Source organism: Aulostomus chinensis, chromosome 11 (assembly GCF_037954235.1).
Source record: "Aulostomus chinensis isolate RoL2024-O1b breed Wild chromosome 11, RoL_Achi_v1.0, whole genome shotgun sequence".
Taxonomy (NCBI): Eukaryota; Metazoa; Chordata; class Actinopteri; order Syngnathiformes; family Aulostomidae; genus Aulostomus; species Aulostomus chinensis.
The window spans coordinates 9471098-9488646 of NC_141330.1; the positions used below are offsets into that span (position 1 = coordinate 9471098).

The 17549-nt window shown below is 41.3% G+C and overlaps 1 protein-coding gene across 3 annotated transcripts; it reads left to right on the plus strand.

Annotated features, from left to right (window-relative positions):
• Positions 1–181: 181 nt before the first annotated feature.
• Positions 182–17114, plus strand: ptpn6 (protein tyrosine phosphatase non-receptor type 6). 3 transcript variants are annotated; one of them, XM_086218218.1, is made up of 16 exons: positions 2232–2485; positions 2998–3023; positions 4299–4421; positions 6110–6304; positions 8675–8858; positions 10157–10273; positions 10367–10495; positions 11478–11574; positions 11676–11755; positions 12116–12262; positions 12925–13056; positions 13159–13313; positions 14325–14392; positions 14475–14626; positions 14893–14957; positions 16578–17113. In XM_086218218.1, exons 2-16 carry the CDS (start codon positions 3016–3018, stop codon positions 16669–16671), a joined length of 1746 nt encoding a protein of 581 aa, XP_086074344.1. In that variant the 5' UTR covers positions 2232–2485; positions 2998–3015; the 3' UTR covers positions 16672–17113. The 3 variants fall into 3 exon arrangements, with proteins under 3 accessions (XP_086074342.1, XP_086074344.1, XP_086074343.1); XM_086218217.1 differs by lacking the exon at positions 2232–2485 and adding an exon at positions 2507–2742; XM_086218216.1 differs by lacking the exons at positions 2232–2485; positions 2998–3023 and adding an exon at positions 182–358 and having other exon boundaries at positions 16578–17114.
• The last annotated feature ends 435 nt before the right edge of the window (positions 17115–17549 follow it).

Here is a 17549-nt window from a genome sequence, read left to right on the forward strand (position 1 = left end):
TGCACATTGAGGAGCTTGTGAGAGGACAGGAACAGGCACATTTTCTACCATAGATAGTTAGGTAATTAAGAGAATTAGAGTAAATTACAGGGCGGGAGGTTCGGCTGGGCTGGTAATGAAGCCTGATATCTTATCATGAGGGAGCGAGTTAAACGTGAGGCTTACTGCAAGTGTGCGAGGAATGCAGAAAGTGTTTGCCGATGTAACCTGACTCTTTCTGTGAGTGTAGTTGTTGCCGGGAATAGAGACAACGAACATCATCTCAGACTACAACACAAAGAGCAGACTGGGATCGGCTCATCACTTCCTAGAGAGAAGCCTTGAGTGCAGAGAGGAAGAGCCCTGAAATGGCTTGTGGGTGAGTCTTTCATGTGCTTTGTGATTGATAAACTCAACTATTTCACTGCAGTCTTTGTAAATGTTCATCATAATGTTTGACATGCGCTACTGCAAAAGCGGTGTGTATTTTCTTTTTTGTTTCTGTCACACTGATGTTGTGCCACATTGCAGTATGAATCCTTTCCCAAAGATTAAGCCGACACCCACTGCTGGGTCACAGGAATTCCTTTTCACAGTTATATCTGCAGTACAACTTTGAGTCACATGAGGGAGCTTGTTGGTTTTCTACCACACTCGCAATTTCTGCTGTACTTCTGACAGATTCTGCAGCTCACCAAAAGACATGATAATGTGTGTGCATCCACTGAATGAAGCCTTAGAACAAAGTAAGAACCACAACCTTGATGATATTAGTGGGATTTCACTGGATCAAATACCACTACAGTGCTGATATTTTATTCGCTCCATTCAATGCGTCACATATCAATCAGTTTGTCTTAACTCCTCTGAATCAATCTTTGCCTGTGTAAACAACTAAACTTCCTGTCTGGGCTACTTCTTTACAGGTGTGAAGAAGAATTTATTTCCTGTTTGTAGTATTAGTCAGAGATAACTGAGCTAGCTTGGAAGTAGCAGGGTCCAGTGTCAGGGTGAATAAATGATCTGGATTGGGATCAGCACACGGCTCAGGGACTTGTCAATCCTGATCCTGCATTGATACTCAGTACCCGAGGCATTTCTGATGCTGCTATGAGGATGGGTGCAATAACATCTGTAAAGTAAAAGCTGTGTATTTTTTCTAGATGAGAGGCAGTACTCCATCATTTTGATCATGATTGGTAGGAGGAATAATCAATTTGATTTTACATTCGATCTGGATCTGGTGTCGTCCTCTCTGCACTTGTGCCCCTCTCAGGGTGCCCTCTAGTGTGTGTTTGTTTTTCTGTCTGTCAGTGGGATTCTGCAAAACTACCCTGCTGATTCTCATGGAATCAGGTGGATGGGTGTAGCATGGAGAACAGAAGATTCAGCAAATGTCAGGGCCGGTCGGTTTAACGCAGCATTAGCTGTGGCGGACTTATGCACTCTGTACTGTGCCCTCACTTTCAAAAAGTGACGTTTTTGTAACAGTGGTGAAGACTGACGCTGTGAAGACATGAAGAGGCACCAAACGGCTTCTTTTCAAATTCAAACTGCAGTCGCTGGTGTTAACCACCACTCGCAGACACCTGCAGTGTTGTCTGTCTGGGTGTAGAGCAGGATTAGGCCGACTGTGGGCTGTATATAAAGATTTCAAAAAGTCTTTTGTACACACACACACACAGTTAGTGAAGGCCATTTATCTGAAAAATTACAGATATACTGGTAAGTTTCATAAATCCAGAAGTGTCCCTCTCCAAACTACTTTTGGTCAATATGATGAGTAGCTTGTTTTTCTCATGTTCGGGGGGTCTCCAGGTCCGCAAAATGTCATAAAATATCTTCGATTCACTGTTAGAAATATCAGGCCTGAAATTCATTAGACAGCGTTTAATATGAACTTGTGAGGTTTTAATTTGCCAAATTTCATCTGTAGATTTATTTTGTGTAGGGGTAAGCTTGTAACCTTAAATGTCTTTTGGGTAAACTAAAAACAAACTAGGTGGTCAGGTTGTATACTTCATTGGTCCTCTTGTCTTCACAACTCAAAACAGCTTGCACACACACACACACACACACACACACACACACACACACAGTATGTAGGTATTGAATTGCAAATCAGGAAGTGACTCTGACCTTTGTCTATGCACGCTCAAATGCGCATGTGGGCAAACATACGCACACACACACACACACACACACACACACACACACACACACACACACACACCTGGAAGTAAAGAAGCAGCAGTAGCAGACAGGTGGGCACGCAGAGGGGAAAGCTTGACAGAGAACTGGATCAGACACAAAGAGCCACCTTGTTTGAGAGGCGTTTTTTCATGGATGATTCTTTCTAACTGAACCACTGGACAGGCGCGCTCACACAGGAATCCCCCCTCTCCTACCCAGTTTGAACCATCAGTGCTGCACTTTTATTTTTGCACTGATGGAGCGTCAGAGGGAAAGTTTCCTGACTTTAAATATGATTGTTTTTTGGACGATGGTAAGTTTTTGTTGTGGCTGTTGTTTAAAAAAACAACAACAAAAAAAACAACGCAGCTCTATCTGTTGGAGGAATTCCGGCATGTCAGCTGTTTTTTTTTTTCCCTGTCTTGCTTTCACTATTATGTGAAAGGAGCCGCAAAAAGGAAGGAAGGGGAAAGAGAGAGAGAGAGAGCGAACGACATAGAGAGAAGGGGGGGCTTATTGTGTGTGAACATCTCGACTAGTGTCAGTTGTGTTGAGAAGCAGCTGAGACGAGTAAGTGTTTGCCTGCTTTTTTACTGGGAGTGATTGGATTGGGTTGAGGTACCAGTGGGAGGAGGTACATGAATGCGAAGTGATTAGAGATGAGAGTTTTGCATGTGTTCCTGTGGATGTGACATGAGAATGTAAAGAGGAAGAAACAGTTTCTTTTGTTAGATTAATGAAACAGATGATGCCTTAACTTTTGTTAGTCGTGTGTAGGTACAAGTCATTCTCACTAATCTTCCCTCCTCTTCTATTTTGACCCAGAGGAGGTGAAGAGACGACATGGTTCGGTGAGTCAAGGCGCCGCTGGACGCTCTCATGCTCTTTTACTCAACTGTGTGTTGTGAAATGTGTGATGACAACTTCTCTGTTTCCATCCCCCCCCCCCCCCCCAAGCTGTTGTGTTGACCGTCATACTCCATCATGTGATTTGTAATAATATGTTTGCGAAAAAGAAATTGTGTCATAAATGTTTTAGTTACAAGGTAAAGAAGCGGTTTTCTATCATTAACTTTCCGATTATTTCTTTATAAACTCCCCTTTTGCCTTGAACCGATGCTTCTCTTCGTTTCTCGTATCAAAGGTGTGAAAGGTCAGACAGTTTAAATTCAAACTTGTTTACACGGCGAGTTCCTCACATTTTCAAAGGTTTGTTCCCTGTCATTTGCTCAGCTACTGCACATTTATGGCCCTGCTAGTACAGAGTCTCTGCAAGGCCGTGGCGATGCTGCAAAATTCTGACGACAATTTAACAGTGACAGTGACATATTATATTGTTACAAATCCTCAACAGGATTCATCAAATCGGTATTGCGCCGCTGTAGGTGTGTTTGCACGCTTACAGAATCATGTGTTAATCCTGTCTTGGATTAAGAATCTGACCGATTTTTTTTTCCCAGCTAATTTGGTGTTCAGCATTAAATTGTTTTTATTCAGTGTTTGTCAGACTGTACAACTGTATTATGACTGCAAAAAAAATAGACCAGGAAATATTAGTTGCGAGGTTGCAGAAAAAAATTTTGAGGGGAAAGAGCCTTTTGCTATATTTTTGTGTCTCGACGCGAACACAGATTTTAAACTGGTTCGTAAATGTCTTTTGGGTCACTTTAGAAGCGTAGCTGAGCTTCGCTGCCGCACGGAGTTGCTCTCCAGGAAATCAGAGTTGAAATTTGGTCTGGACTGATGTCCGTTGTGATGAAATAAAGCTCCACTACGCTGCTAAAAGATTCCTCAAACATTCATTGAACTATTTGAATCATGTTCAGTGGATATACATCAGACAATTTCTGTTCCTGTGTTAATATTTCTAAAATGTGTCTAAATATACAGATATGAATTGCCTGATTTTCTGAAACCTACCCTCCTCTGACTACAGCGGCTCCACATATCCCCTGCTTAGAGAGACCTTGTCGTTAACTAACTGCACTCTGAGTGATGTCAGGTTAGGGGTTGTAGCATGTGAATAGCATGCATGGCAGGATTATCTGATGGAGGTGTCATTGCTGAAGGCAGCGGGTGAACTGGGTGGACCTTTACACATGTTGTGTGTTTGTGTGTCGGTGCAGGTGGTTCCACAGAGACATCACAGGCCTGCAGGCCGAGGAAATGCTCAAGATCCGGGGCATTCATGGCAGCTTCTTGGCCCGACCCAGCAAGAAGAACGTAGGAGATTTCTCTCTATCTGTCAGGTAGTGCACTCCTCAAAACAACAAAATGACTTTCTCTCTTTTCTTTCTCCTCCAACTTCACTCTGCTGCTACAGCAAGTTTCTTCTTTTCTTTTAGCATGTTGGAATTTCTTTTATGTAGATGAATGTGATAAAACATGGCCTCAAACACTATTGGACAGAAAAAAATCAAATATTCCACTGCCTGCGCTGAGTGTGACATCATCACATCTCGCTGTGATATTACTTTTTAAAGTAAAACACATTGATCTGGTTCCTTTTTTAAATTATTGCAGTGGAATGTTTTTTTATTTGCAAAAATATGAACAGCTGCGTTATAATTAGTGCATTATTACAAATGAATACCTCAATTCAGTGAAGGAAGAACTACTCTTAATAGTTTTATTAAGGGGAAATGCAGTCGTCTAAAACTACTTCAAGTAAAAGGCTAGAAGCTTTGTCTGCAAAATGTACTGCAAGTGTTGAAAATAAAAGTGTTCAGCGTGCAGGATAGCATCTTTAAAAAGTGTTGTAATTGTAGAGAATTAAAGTATTCTACCTGTTTCATGTTTTACTATCAGAAATGTGTAAGTTTCAAATAAAAGTACTGGAACAAATTGTCATAGAGTAGAAGTATAAAGTGGCATTAAATGGCAGCGGTGGGACCCATGTTAGTATTTTTGCAGAAATCTTTAGGCTTGAGCCTCAAGTCAAAACAGGCACGTCTCAAAGAAGTCACCAGTCTAAAGCTTTGACCTGCGAGTTCGAACTACCAACACTGGCTTTGTCATTCGGAGACGACACTATACTTTTAAAGAAGTGTCATCTCCTAATGATGAAGCCAATTTTAGTAGTTATTAGATTTACAAAAAGTCTGACTGCTTCATTAAAGGTTGTGTTTATCACATTTGTGTATTTATTACAGTTTTGCTCCTCTGTCTGCTGCAGGTCACTCTAATCCAACTGCACTAAAATGAGCTAAAATCTTTCAAGTCTTAAGACGCAAGACCCGGACAGCGATGTCAAGAGTGTTAAATCAAAATAGAAATTCGAGATTATTTTTATTTTGTCGAGTCTGAAATAATCAAATCTACCGCTCGGACCTCAGTCGTGTGACTTGAGACCACACATCTGTAAAATGGAACGTTAAGTGACAAAAAGAAGTCGCGTTAAATTTGTGAAGAGATACACTTTTTCACACTGTCCCTACGACTACTATACTACAATTACACTCAGAGTGAAAACAAAGCTCACTCCACTTCCATAAATACAGATAAAAGTGTACACCCTGAAAACTCTGTCTAATATCATATTTTCTGAAATGTACTTGTTCGGTTTAATTAATATAAAGCCTGAAGACGTGCGTATTGGGTGGATCTTTTAATGTGACCTGGTAGTTTTGTAAGACTTTGCTTCATAATATGTCCCAGAAATAAGAGTAAATAATCCTCTAGTTTTTTCTCGATTTTTGTCCAACATCCCCGGTTGTAAATGATGAGAGAAAAGCTCTCGTACGTAGAACTGCTCGGGCTTTGCACTGATCCACAGTTACACAATAAATAAATGAAACTGTGAGGAAACATTTCTTATCATTTTGACTTGTTGGAAATATTATTGTGCAGTTTCAATCTTCACAGCCCGGAACTGTGGAGAAAGATGTTCTCTTTACTGTCGTCCGTTAATGTGGTCTGACTGTGGTGTTCACCTTAGGGTGGGCGAGCTGGTGACCCACATCCGCATCCAGAACACTGGAGACTACTACGACCTGTACGGCGGGGAAAAGTTTGCCACTCTGTCGGAGCTGGTGGAGTACTATACAGCTGATAATGGAATCCTGCAGGACAAAGACGGCACCATCATCGAGCTCAAATACCCCCTCAACTCCTCGGACCCCACCACAGAGAGGTCCGAACACTCACCTCTTCAACCCCCACGAGGTTCATGTGGCCTTAACGCTTTGGCTTCCATGAGCTGCCTCCGCCTACATATTGGGTTGGTAGAATGGTGTTTGGTCAGGTGGTTAAGGTCGACTACTTTTTCATCTCAATTATTTTGACGTGATGGCGTCTTCAGACTGTGAGTCAGTTAACGCCCACAGCTCAGACATCAAGACGCTTCGTTCCTATGTCTGTTACAGCTCATTGATAACATCAACAGCGTCACTGTGCTCGCATGTGGAAAGTACTTAGGTGCATTCACTTGAATTGTATCTTGTGAAAGGAAGGATGAACTCCCCCATTATCCCAGCTGAGGTGCTGTTGAGCAAGACCCTAAACTGCAACTGCTGGAGCAGCTTCCAGGGTTGAACTTGTAACTGTGTGAACGTGATGTGTTGTGTGTTGCGTGTTGCATTAATAGAGTAACGTCCGTGTTAATCATTTAGAATAAAAATACAAGTCTTAAGCAGAAAAATCCCATATTTCAAAGTATAGAAAGTATTATTCTGTATGTAATTCTCTTACTCCCAGTAGAGCAATGTGGAATTTTCACTTTCTAAGAAAAGTTTTCTTTAAAAAAAGTCCTTATGGGATGACATTTATTATTTATTGGATATCTTATTTATGATGCAAACTCAGAATGCACTTAAAAAGAGAGAGAGAGTGGACGATAACAACAACAACAACAAGAGAAAGAACAAAATCTTACATCAGTCCTGTTTGAGACTCAACATTGTCGCACTACTGCATTCAAGATAAACTTACGTCCAGTTGACCAGATTTTACTTCGCTTCGATCTACGATGACCTGGATGAATGAGAACCTACACAGACTACTGCATTTGTATTTTAGTTGGGTATTACTGTATGCAGTACAAAGCAGTAACATGTCGGCATTATATATCAGCCTCCCTGCTCTTCAGCAGCCACTGAATTGATCACTGATACCTGCAAATTTAGATATTGGTTTTGCACAACTATTTGATAATCTCATCTACAGGATTTTTTTAAATCCTGCAAGACAACTAGTATTGTTGCTCTAATCTGTCCACATAGTACAGTTGAATTCCCTGAATGCTGCAACTCTGTCTGTCTGCCTGTCTCTCTTTCTCTCTCTCTCTCTCTGTCGCTCTCTCTCTCTCTCTCTATCTCTCAACTGAGTTAATGTCCAACTACAGAGGTATAACAGTACATATCTCTACTCCTGGTATAAATCAAGGAAGGCACTACTTTCTGTTGTGTGTTTGTAATATTAAACCTCACCCAAGCTGGAAGCTGTAACCCTGGCCCTCCCCCCTGTCCTTCTCTCTGCCAGTTGTCTAACTTCCTTTTTGTTGCGGTTGGAAACTTTTAAGTTTTGACACTTTTGAAAGCAATGGCCAGACCCTCCTTGTCTTCCTCTATTGCACACTCCATCGTGTTCTTGCTCACAAGCTGTCTTCCTCATCTCACCCAGTGTTTTTCTCATTGCAGTCAAACATCATCTCACACATTTGCGCTGCTCTGTTCTCATGTGTGGAGCAGCATGAGAAGCATGCACCTGGTTTCATCAGTTTGTTTTCTAAATATACAAATATCCATCAATTATTGCCCGGCAAAAGTCTCCTTTAGTTTCTTCAAAATCTTTTGTTTGCTGCAGCTGAAACAAACTGTGAACAGAAATAAATCAAAGAATTGAATATTTGATAACATGTACAAACACAGCAGGGGGAAAGGGTTGTGGTTGTTACATACTGAAGAGGTGTGTGGGTGTGTGTGTATGTATGTGTGTGTGTGTGTGTGTGTGTGTGGGGTCAGGCTATAAATACTGTGTCCTTCTCAGCCACAAAATCTGTCATCAGAAATTTTCCAACCACAAAGCAGGAAGTGCAGAAGAAGAAATTGAGAACTCGTCTAAAATTAAGTCGCAAGCAAACCTGACTGAGTGCACATTCACTTATTCACACATGCTTGACAAACATGCACACACACACACACACACACATACTCACAGGTGCACCGAAATACACGATGCACCTTTTGAAAAAAACATCTGCATACTCTGTTTTTCACTTTTTATTGAATGCCTGTGATTCTTCCACACAGTAGTCCAGTCAGTGTACTTGCTGGACTTAGACGGTAGACGGCAGTGGAAAAACAAAAGGACACTATGTTCTGTTTCTGCTTTTCAGTTGTGATCATATTTTATTGACCCTTTTTTTAAAAATTTCATGCAATCTATTTAATGCTGAAGAATCTGCATGAGAACCCCAGTTGCCACTCAGAGCATGAAAACCTCTGATGTTGTGCAGGTCATTGTAGAAGCTGCATGATTAACCATGAGTGTTTGACTGAACCAGGTGGTACCATGGGCACCTGTCTGGTCCAAATGCTGAGAAGCTCTTGGGTGCACGTGATGAGTCGGGGACCTTCCTGGTCAGAGAGTCCCTGTCCAAGCCCGGAGATTTTGTCCTCTCGGTTCTGACAGACGAGAGGAGCAAAACCGGTGGGAAGAGGGTCTCCCACATCAAGATCATATGTCAGGTCGGTGCTTGTTCCTGCATGTGTGTGTCTTGGTTTGGTGAGCGTGTGAGTTAATGTGTGCATGAAAGTGGTCAGTGATTAGATTCATGACGCATGAAAATCCTCAGGGGCATTCCCAAAGATGACCCTGATGAGACACTGTGAAGTTTCAAGTCTGAACATTTACCCTCTCGTGAGCAATAATGGACTGCCGCTCATCTTTCCGCTCTGCTTTGGGTCAACAGCAGTTGTTGTTGACCAGCGATTGTTGCCACGTCTCTGTAAAAGAAAAGGATGACACACAAAGCGGTGAAAAATGATTTATTTAAGGGTAATCAAACATAGAAATATGCTTTGAATTAAATGCAGTCCTTGAGAAATAATTGATTTTCATTTAAATCAGGTGTTAGCAGGGTTCTGCACTTTCTGAAGTACAGTTTTATCTTCACAACAAAGTAAAACTGCATAAAGATTTATGTCTAAAATTAACATAGTGATAGTAACTGGAATATCATCATATTAAAAAAAAAAAACCCACAACATAAGTAATTAAAAATGTAATTAACTAACTGTATCCCACTCACGCTTTTTATAAAACTGTTAAAATGACAAATGAAAATATTTTCATTTGAAACTTTAATTTGACTTGTTTCATGTGTAACTGGGAATATGATTTTCATTAAACCTTTCTGGTGATTCTCACAGTGTATGCTGAGGAGAGTTACTCCTAAATTAAGACCCATACAGGCTACAGAATATCAGAACACTCAAGTGGGCCTGGAAACCAATGTTGCATGTTGAGACTCTACATTCAAAACTTATAGACTCCCTCTCTGAACTCCAGCCAGTCAGCAGCACAGCAACTTTTTCTTAGACTCATTTTCTCAGAAATCCCCCCCCCACCCCCACCCCCCGGTGATCAATTGCAATAGAAGTTTTGCATTTTTCATTTATCTGTACACAGTTGGGTCTTTATGTAAATAGCAGTCGCTGTTCGTCTGCGGCGGATTTATTTTAGATTACAAGAAGGGACACAAAGCCCTTTTCATGTCCACGTGGCAGAGATCTGGTGAGCTTTCAAGCCACACTCATGTCTAATCTGGACCCATATCAAATTGTCGGTATACAGAAGCTGTTATTCTCGCCAGTTATTCATTTATTGAATCAATTGTTGTTAACCCTTAAAACTTTTATTGCACTTTTATGTGCATTTCGTTTTGATTTTGGCTGATGCGGATTCAGAAACCGTGCTCCATCAAAAGTTCTTAAACAAAGTGTGTTAAAATGATTGACGTGTGTTTGTGTGTGTGGGTGTGTAGAATGGCAGGTATACAGTTGGAGGCTCTGAGACATTTGACACGTTAACAGACTTGGTGGAGTTCTACAAACGCAAAGGCATTGAGGAGATCACGGGGAACTGGGTGCATCTCAGACAGGTGAACGTTCTCTGCTCTCGTGTCATGACGACGTGCGGCGCATTTGTCTGTTCTGAATTATCCGACGCATTTTCTCTCTCTGTGTCCCTGTAGCCATATTACTCTACCCGAGTGAATGCAGCAGATATCGACAGCAGAGTGAAACAGCTGGACGAGACCACGCTGCTGCAGCAGCAGGCCGAGGGAGAGAAGAGCAAGGCGGGCTTCTGGGAGGAGTTTGACGTGAGACATACAGCACTGTTCCTCACTGAGACCCCTTATGTTGTAGAAACCGAAAAAAAAGGGAGATGTTTGGTGACAATGAACAACAAACCTGATGAAATGAAATATTTCCTCACGTTGGGTGACTGTCACCTAGTGGCTGTATAGTACCACCTGCTGGTGGTGGAAAATACTCGCTACTTTTTGTGTATTTGTACTGGAAGAGTGATACTCAGAGCGCAACTAGAAGGACAGTTGGAGCATGTAGACTAATGCTCGCTTTTATGTTTCATGCAGATCTGCTACCCAAACCATCACTTGTCTCGCCACATTTACAAAACCATTAGTGGCAGTTTGTGGCTTCCATTTGCGCAGTGATTGAATGAAAAATTATACCCCTGAGAGTTTTTAATAAAACTTTTATCTGGATTTGCATTAAATAAAAAAAAAAAAAAGGATATTGTAATTGTTTCTGCATGTTTTTAGAAAAAAGTCAGTGTAATTTTGTTTTAATCAAAAAAAATTCTCTTAAAATCCCTTAAGCATCCTCAACATTACTTGGATTTCCAAATAGCTAATAAAATGCAGATGCTGGTGACCAAGGCTACAAAAATGACAACAATTTACAACAATGCTGACTGTTTAATTATTAATATGTAATGTGTCTATAGTGAAAAGGAAGATCGTTATTTCCATTCAACCAAGGTTGTGACTTCAGGTTTCTTGTTTGTTTAACGAAAAATCAACAAGAAACAGGAAGTAGAGAAACTTCTAACGTGTAATTTGAAAATTAATATGGTGTTCATATTTTTCAGCTAACTGATTGTCGTTATTTGGTGAAGATCTTGTCGGAAGTTGTTTTACTGATTGAGGCTGTACTAATATACGCAGTTTAATCCCTTTTTATGGATACTGTCTTATTGGAGTATGTAGTACAGTGCTGGGATACAGTATAAATACACCAGTCACCAAGCATCCCACCCCCCCCCCCCCCCCACCCCAGGCTTTACAAAAGTTGGAGGCGAAGGTGAAGAAGAGCCGAGAGGAGGGCCAGAGGCCAGAGAACAAGAGCAAGAACAGATACAAGAACATTCTTCCCTGTGAGTCCTTCAGCTTCTCCGTATTCCAATTAAACATGTTTATGTTTGACTTTACTTTCTGATGCCTTCAACTGCGTGTTATTTCCCTCTTTCCCTGCCAGTCAATGACACCAGGGTCACCCTGCAGAACGCCGACGCTAATGTTGTGGGTTCTGACTACATCAACGCCAACTATGTGAGAGTAAGTCTCCAACGACCTCTCGGTGACACTGAATGACAAACACAAAGAGGAAAACTTTGATCAGTCTCTTTTTTTCCTACATTCACGGAAAGTTCAGGGCTCGTACACGTTTTCACAAATGAATTTCTGATAACTGGACCACATACTGTATACTCTCGCTACTCTATTTAGCAACTTTTTAAAACTTTTCAATGTTTTCTGGCTTTATTTATTTGTCAGAAACTTTTCTAGATCTGAAAAATATGACTTTCTCTTCTCTCTACTCAGACTCTTCCAGATATTTCATGATTATATGAACCCTGGCGCTTGTATTTGTTTACTGAAGTGAATTCCTTGCTTCTGTCTCTGTTTTTTTTGCAGAACACCTTGTGGGAGTCGGTAGATCAGAAAGTTTACATCGCCACCCAGGGTTGTCTAGCAACAACTGTCAATGATTTCTGGCAGATGGTGTGGCAGGAGAACACGAGGGTGATCGTCATGACAACGAGAGAGGTGGAGAAAGGGCGGGTCAGTATCATAACACTCAGGAAATATCTTGATCTGTTTGAAACGACCTGGAAACACTTCCTGTTTTCTTTTACTTAAAAACAAGAAGCTGAAGATTTCCCTCCAGTGGTTTACACGGCTTCTGTGCTCTATAATCTTGTATTTAAGATGAGAGCCGCCTGCAGGTCTCAGCCACTGAAAATGCCAAGTCTTGCGTCACGTCCTCCATCGGGCATTAGCGTCATTAGTGACGACGATCACTCACCTGATTTAATAAGATCCGCTGGGTTATATCAACTGGCCTAGTAGATCAAAAGAGCTCTGGTGAGGAAGCCGTTGACGTGCTGGACAAATTGCTGTTTCGCGTTTGTGAAGCTTTAGCCTTCAAGTGTGAGTGAAGCACATTTAACCCCTTCATCACTGGACCTGGCTGAGGTTTCTGATCGAGGTGAATCGTCTTGATATTCAAATAAAAGTAAACCTAAAGAGATTTCTACAGATGGGGTCAACATTAGGAAGATACACTGCATCATCTGAACATTATTTGTGCCAAGTAGCGCAAAGTCCCTGAGGTTTTTGTAGAAGTATTGACTATTTAACCTTTAAGAGTTTCCTTTCATAGAGCAATTCTTGTTTATATTTTTAGAATTTGACTTTCTTCAGCTTTTCTCTATTTCCTGCAGAATAAATGTGTGCCCTACTGGCCAGAGCTTCAGATCCCCAAGGAGATGGGCCCATATGTGGTGACCTTGGAGTCTGAAAGAGAAGCTACTGATTACAAAGTCAGAAAACTGGAAGTCGCTCATGTGAACAAGGTAACATCTGAACTCGCTGTGCTCTCCTATGTTTGCGTATGAGACTCAGAATTACAAAAACATCTTTTGGAGTCACTCTCACCATTTTCTTTCTGTTCACAGCCCAAACATTCTCGTGCCATCTGGCACTACCAGTACATGAGCTGGCCCGACCATGGTGTCCCCCAGGAGCCAGGCGGCATCCTCAGCTTCCTCACACAAGTGAACTCTAAACAGGCTGAATACCCTGGTGCAGGGCCCATGATCATCCACTGCAGGTAGGGACAGGCACTGTAAGGTGTCAAGGTTTATAGCTGATATGACAACAATCCCATCATCATATTTGTTGGCGTTATAAATAGCGAGCGTTAACCTTCCTCTCTCATAGCAGAGGGCTTCAACAGGCCAGGATGACAGTGCCTCAACATGTCTTCAGCAATCCAGGACTGTTTCACATGCCTCTGCTTTGCATTTCTGTTGATGTTGTTGCAGATAATATTAAGAAAATCCGTGTTAAGAAAACAAAACAGCTTGAAAATCTCAGAAGGTCTGTAGTCCCTCTGAGGGTTCAGCTGTGCCCCAGGGCCACTCCAGTGGTGGCAAAGGAAGACTACAAATAATAGATACAGATTAAAAAAAAAAGAAGATAAGTCACCTGACTTGCTGAATTTTTTGTTGTTGTCAAAACTCAGGTTTTGTAATCTTAAACTCAGAGGCAGTACAGGTTTAAGATTAAAATGATCATATTTTCGGGATTAAGATTAGTAGCAGCTGAAGGTAAAGTCTTGAGTCAACTGACAGTTTATCCTTTTGGAATTTTCTGCTTGTGATTTGAGGGTTAACTTGTTTGTTAAATGATTCTAAGACCCTTATGTAAGTTATTTGTAATGTACACATGTTCGCAAAGCAGTAATAAGCCGCCCCGCATTTTCATGTAACACAGCTGCTCTATTTTTAAATCAAAGAAATATTAACATATGACAGCTTGTCGTGAGTTAGGTATCAGTCACTTGCAAGCAGTATGAACGATAAACAGGAATCATTTTTTTATATTTCTTATTTTTGTAATCATCTGACAACCTCTTTGCCTCATCAGCTACTATCGAGGCATCAAGTCTCTCTTATCTCTGCGAGATAAGGAAAAGAAAAAAAGTATGAAAGCGATTAATCTTCACTCTGCATCCAAGAATAAATTTGATTTCACGATTCACCTCCAATGACCTTGCTGATCGCTACTTTTTGACTCAGTTAATAATCTTAATTTGGACTCTGCTGTGGATTTTTTCCAGTGCTGGAATCGGTCGGACAGGGACCATCATGGTGATCGACATGATCCTGCAGACCATTGACACTATAGGTAAAAGATATTTACAGGAATCAGTTTTTGAGATGTGTTCCAGTCAAAGCTCCATTAAATTGTTTCTCTCTACTCTCTCCAGGTCTGAACTGTGATATTGACATCCCCAAATTCATCCAGATGGTGCGGGAGCAGCGGTCTGGTATGGTGCAGACAGAGGCCCAGTACAAGTTCATCTACCTGGCTGTGTCAGAGTACATCCAGACCACCAAGGCTAAAGACAGCGCCTCCATGGTGAGGAGGAGAAGTTCAGAGGGAACTGTAGAACACATTTGTCAACAGCCCATTTTGCCCTTTTGACTCTGTACTCGAAGACCAGAGCAGACAAGTTCAATGGCAGCAGGATGATACATTATCAGTAGAAGTTTGTGAAAACTGAACTTCGACCTTGATAGACAGGAAAAAAATCGACCACATAGACAAAACCAGTCACATGACCTTCCTCCTCTGTGTTCCTGTATCAGTCATATCTGAAGCGTTTCTGTCTCACTTTTCTCCAGGAAGCTGAGAGGGAGTATGGAAATCTGAAACTTCAACACCCGCCAGTGACCAAGAAACTCTCAAAGTGAGTGTGTGTGTGTGTGTGTGTGTATACGTGTGTGTGTGTGTGTGTGAAAGGAGTGCCCTTAATACATTCACATTACTCCTCTAAACCTCACACTGCTGTCCTACTTTCTTTTTAAAAACATGACTTCGTCACCGTCTCCAGCCTTATGTCAGCAGTTTGTGAGGGGAAGAGCTGAGAGGCAGACACTCGAGATCTGAAAACAAGGTTAACAGTTGGGAGAAGGAACCAACGTACAGAAACTCTCCGTTAAGTCCAGTTTTCTTCAGACTTGACAAGAAATGCAGTTACAAAATCTACGTTGTCTGTGATGGTTTTTTTGGGGGGTTTTAAGTAGAACTCAAGAGAGTGAGACAGAACAATGAGGCCATCCGTGAATGAGGGAGATTTTAGCTTCGCGAGCAGCACGGAGGCATGAAATACCTCAGGAGCTTTTGGATAACTTAACATGAAATTTTGTGCAAATATTGAGCACCGGGGGTAAATCCAACAGAATTTGGTGATCCTGTGGCTTTTCCTCTTGCACCACCTTCAGGTCAGAGCTTACATTATTCAGTAGAATATCTTCTAAGATATCTACAGGGTGGACTGCCGACCTGTCCTGGGTGAACCCCGCCTCTCGCCCGAAGGCTGCTGGGATAGGCTCTAGCCCCCCCGTGACCCTTAACAGGATAAGTGATAGAAAATGGATGGATGGATGGATGGATATCTACAGGATCTGAGCATCAGAACTAACGAGCATCTTTGTTCGTTTCTTTTGAGCCTCTCAGTGGTGAAAAATGCAGTTGCTAACAAGTGGCTAAATGAGACTACAGAGGTTGTTGCCTTTGCAGGCTAAAGCTGAATGTTAACAGTTATTTTCCCCCACTGTTGAAGTGGTTTTAGTAATTCCTCAAGACTAGAAACCATTGGAGACTGAGCGCTAGGACAGAGACAGCTCTGGCATGAGATCGGACTGGCTAGCTTCATTTCTTCTCTCAAATCTGTCTAGAAGTATTCACTTTTTAAAAATTGATTGAATTCGTTTTTTGGTTTTTTGTTTGCAATTTATCTCCTCTCTGAAACCTGTTTGTGAGACTTTATGGTCTGTCCCCTGCAGCTGCCGCTCTGGTCTAAGCTGATTCCCGGCAGTTTTTGGTGGCTGTTACTCACTTCCTGTTGCAGCTGTAGTGGATTACAGAAACCAAACTTACATGCCTTGATGGATTTGCCTCACATTTTTTTCAAATGTTAAAGATTATAGGGTCCTTTATATGAAAAATACATGATCTGAAACATTCACCTCTAAATACGAAATCCCTCAAATTTTGTGGAAGCAGAAGAGTATCAGCCTCATGTATAAAGTGGGCATTGTTCTAATTAACTAATTAGAAGAGATAGACCGCCCGCATTCACACGGTGAACTTTGACCCACTTGGAGCTCTGAATAGTTGTCTGGCAGCTTTGAGTGATTGATTTATGGCTGCTTGGTCAGTTTAAATCATTCTCCTGCAACAGCAGCAGTGTTCATTAACCTCTGATTCACTTCCAGCGAGTCTCTGTTTAATCAGTCGTCTCCTTCTTATACAAGTATAGTGAACATAGTGAAGAAATCACTAATGCTTCTCTGTCTCTTTGCAGGAACGAGGATGTGTACGAGAATTTGTCCCAAGGAAAGACAGCTGGGAAGAAGTTGAAGTCAGACAAGAAAAGTGGCTCAGTGAGGAAAAAATAAAAGGTTTTCATTAAAGTATGACATGGTATTATATTTATGCAGGGTCTTGTTCATTAAATAATCAGCATTTCATGTGGAACCAAAATTAAATGAAGGTTTAAAGTGGAGTCGAGAGAAGCCATTAACATTTTGTCCATTTCAAGTGACCGTTTCCTTCATGCATTTGTTGAAAATAAAAGCAGAACATGTATGTTTGTGCTTGAATTGTCTCTCTTCGTGACAGTTATTAGAATGAAGTCTATCATTTCGTGGAGCGTTAAGTATTTTTAACGGGAGCAATATAGCAACTTTAAGGTGTTGCGTATTAAAAGCAGTCATAAAGATGTCACAGATTTTAGTTTCACATTATCAAGAGGAGGAAATCTCAGAGGCTATCGTTGAAAATGCTGAGCTCTGCACTGCTTTTGGAATTTCGATGATAAAAGGCATTTTTCGGCGCAGATTGGAGATTAACAGTTAATCTGCACCTTTAGCCCCTCGCTTTGTTTATGTGCAACCGCTAAAAATAACCTGTTTTCAATAAACTTCCATTTATTTCTCAATCTGCAGCATTTAAAAAGTGATTTCATGGATACAAATGCAAATGGTGGCATTTTCCTGTGCTCACTCGATCACCGGTTTTCCAAAATCGTTGGTGGAACCGAAACTCACTGTTTTAGTTCTAACTTTCAGCATCTGATATCAATTCCTTTTTCATTCCATTTTTTTCCCACCCCTCGGAGAGATAAACACCTCCGGAACATAAACAACAGAGAGGTTTTTTTGTTGTTAAGCGTTTGATACCATCAGTCATATCAGTGTTTTCTGCTGTTTCCAAATAGTCAAGGATGAACTTTGAACTCCAGCTTTGATGCCAACGAGATGTTCGGGAGAAAAAG

Coding starts and splice junctions, on each gene's coding strand:
- ptpn6 (XM_086218216.1), top strand. Junction 10,496..11,477: donor GCTTCTGGGAGGAGTTTGAC/GTGAGACATACA, acceptor CCCCCACCCCAG/GCTTTACAAAAGTTGGAGGC. Junction 14,627..14,892: donor CTAAAGACAGCGCCTCCATG/GTGAGGAGGAGA, acceptor ACTTTTCTCCAG/GAAGCTGAGAGGGAGTATGG.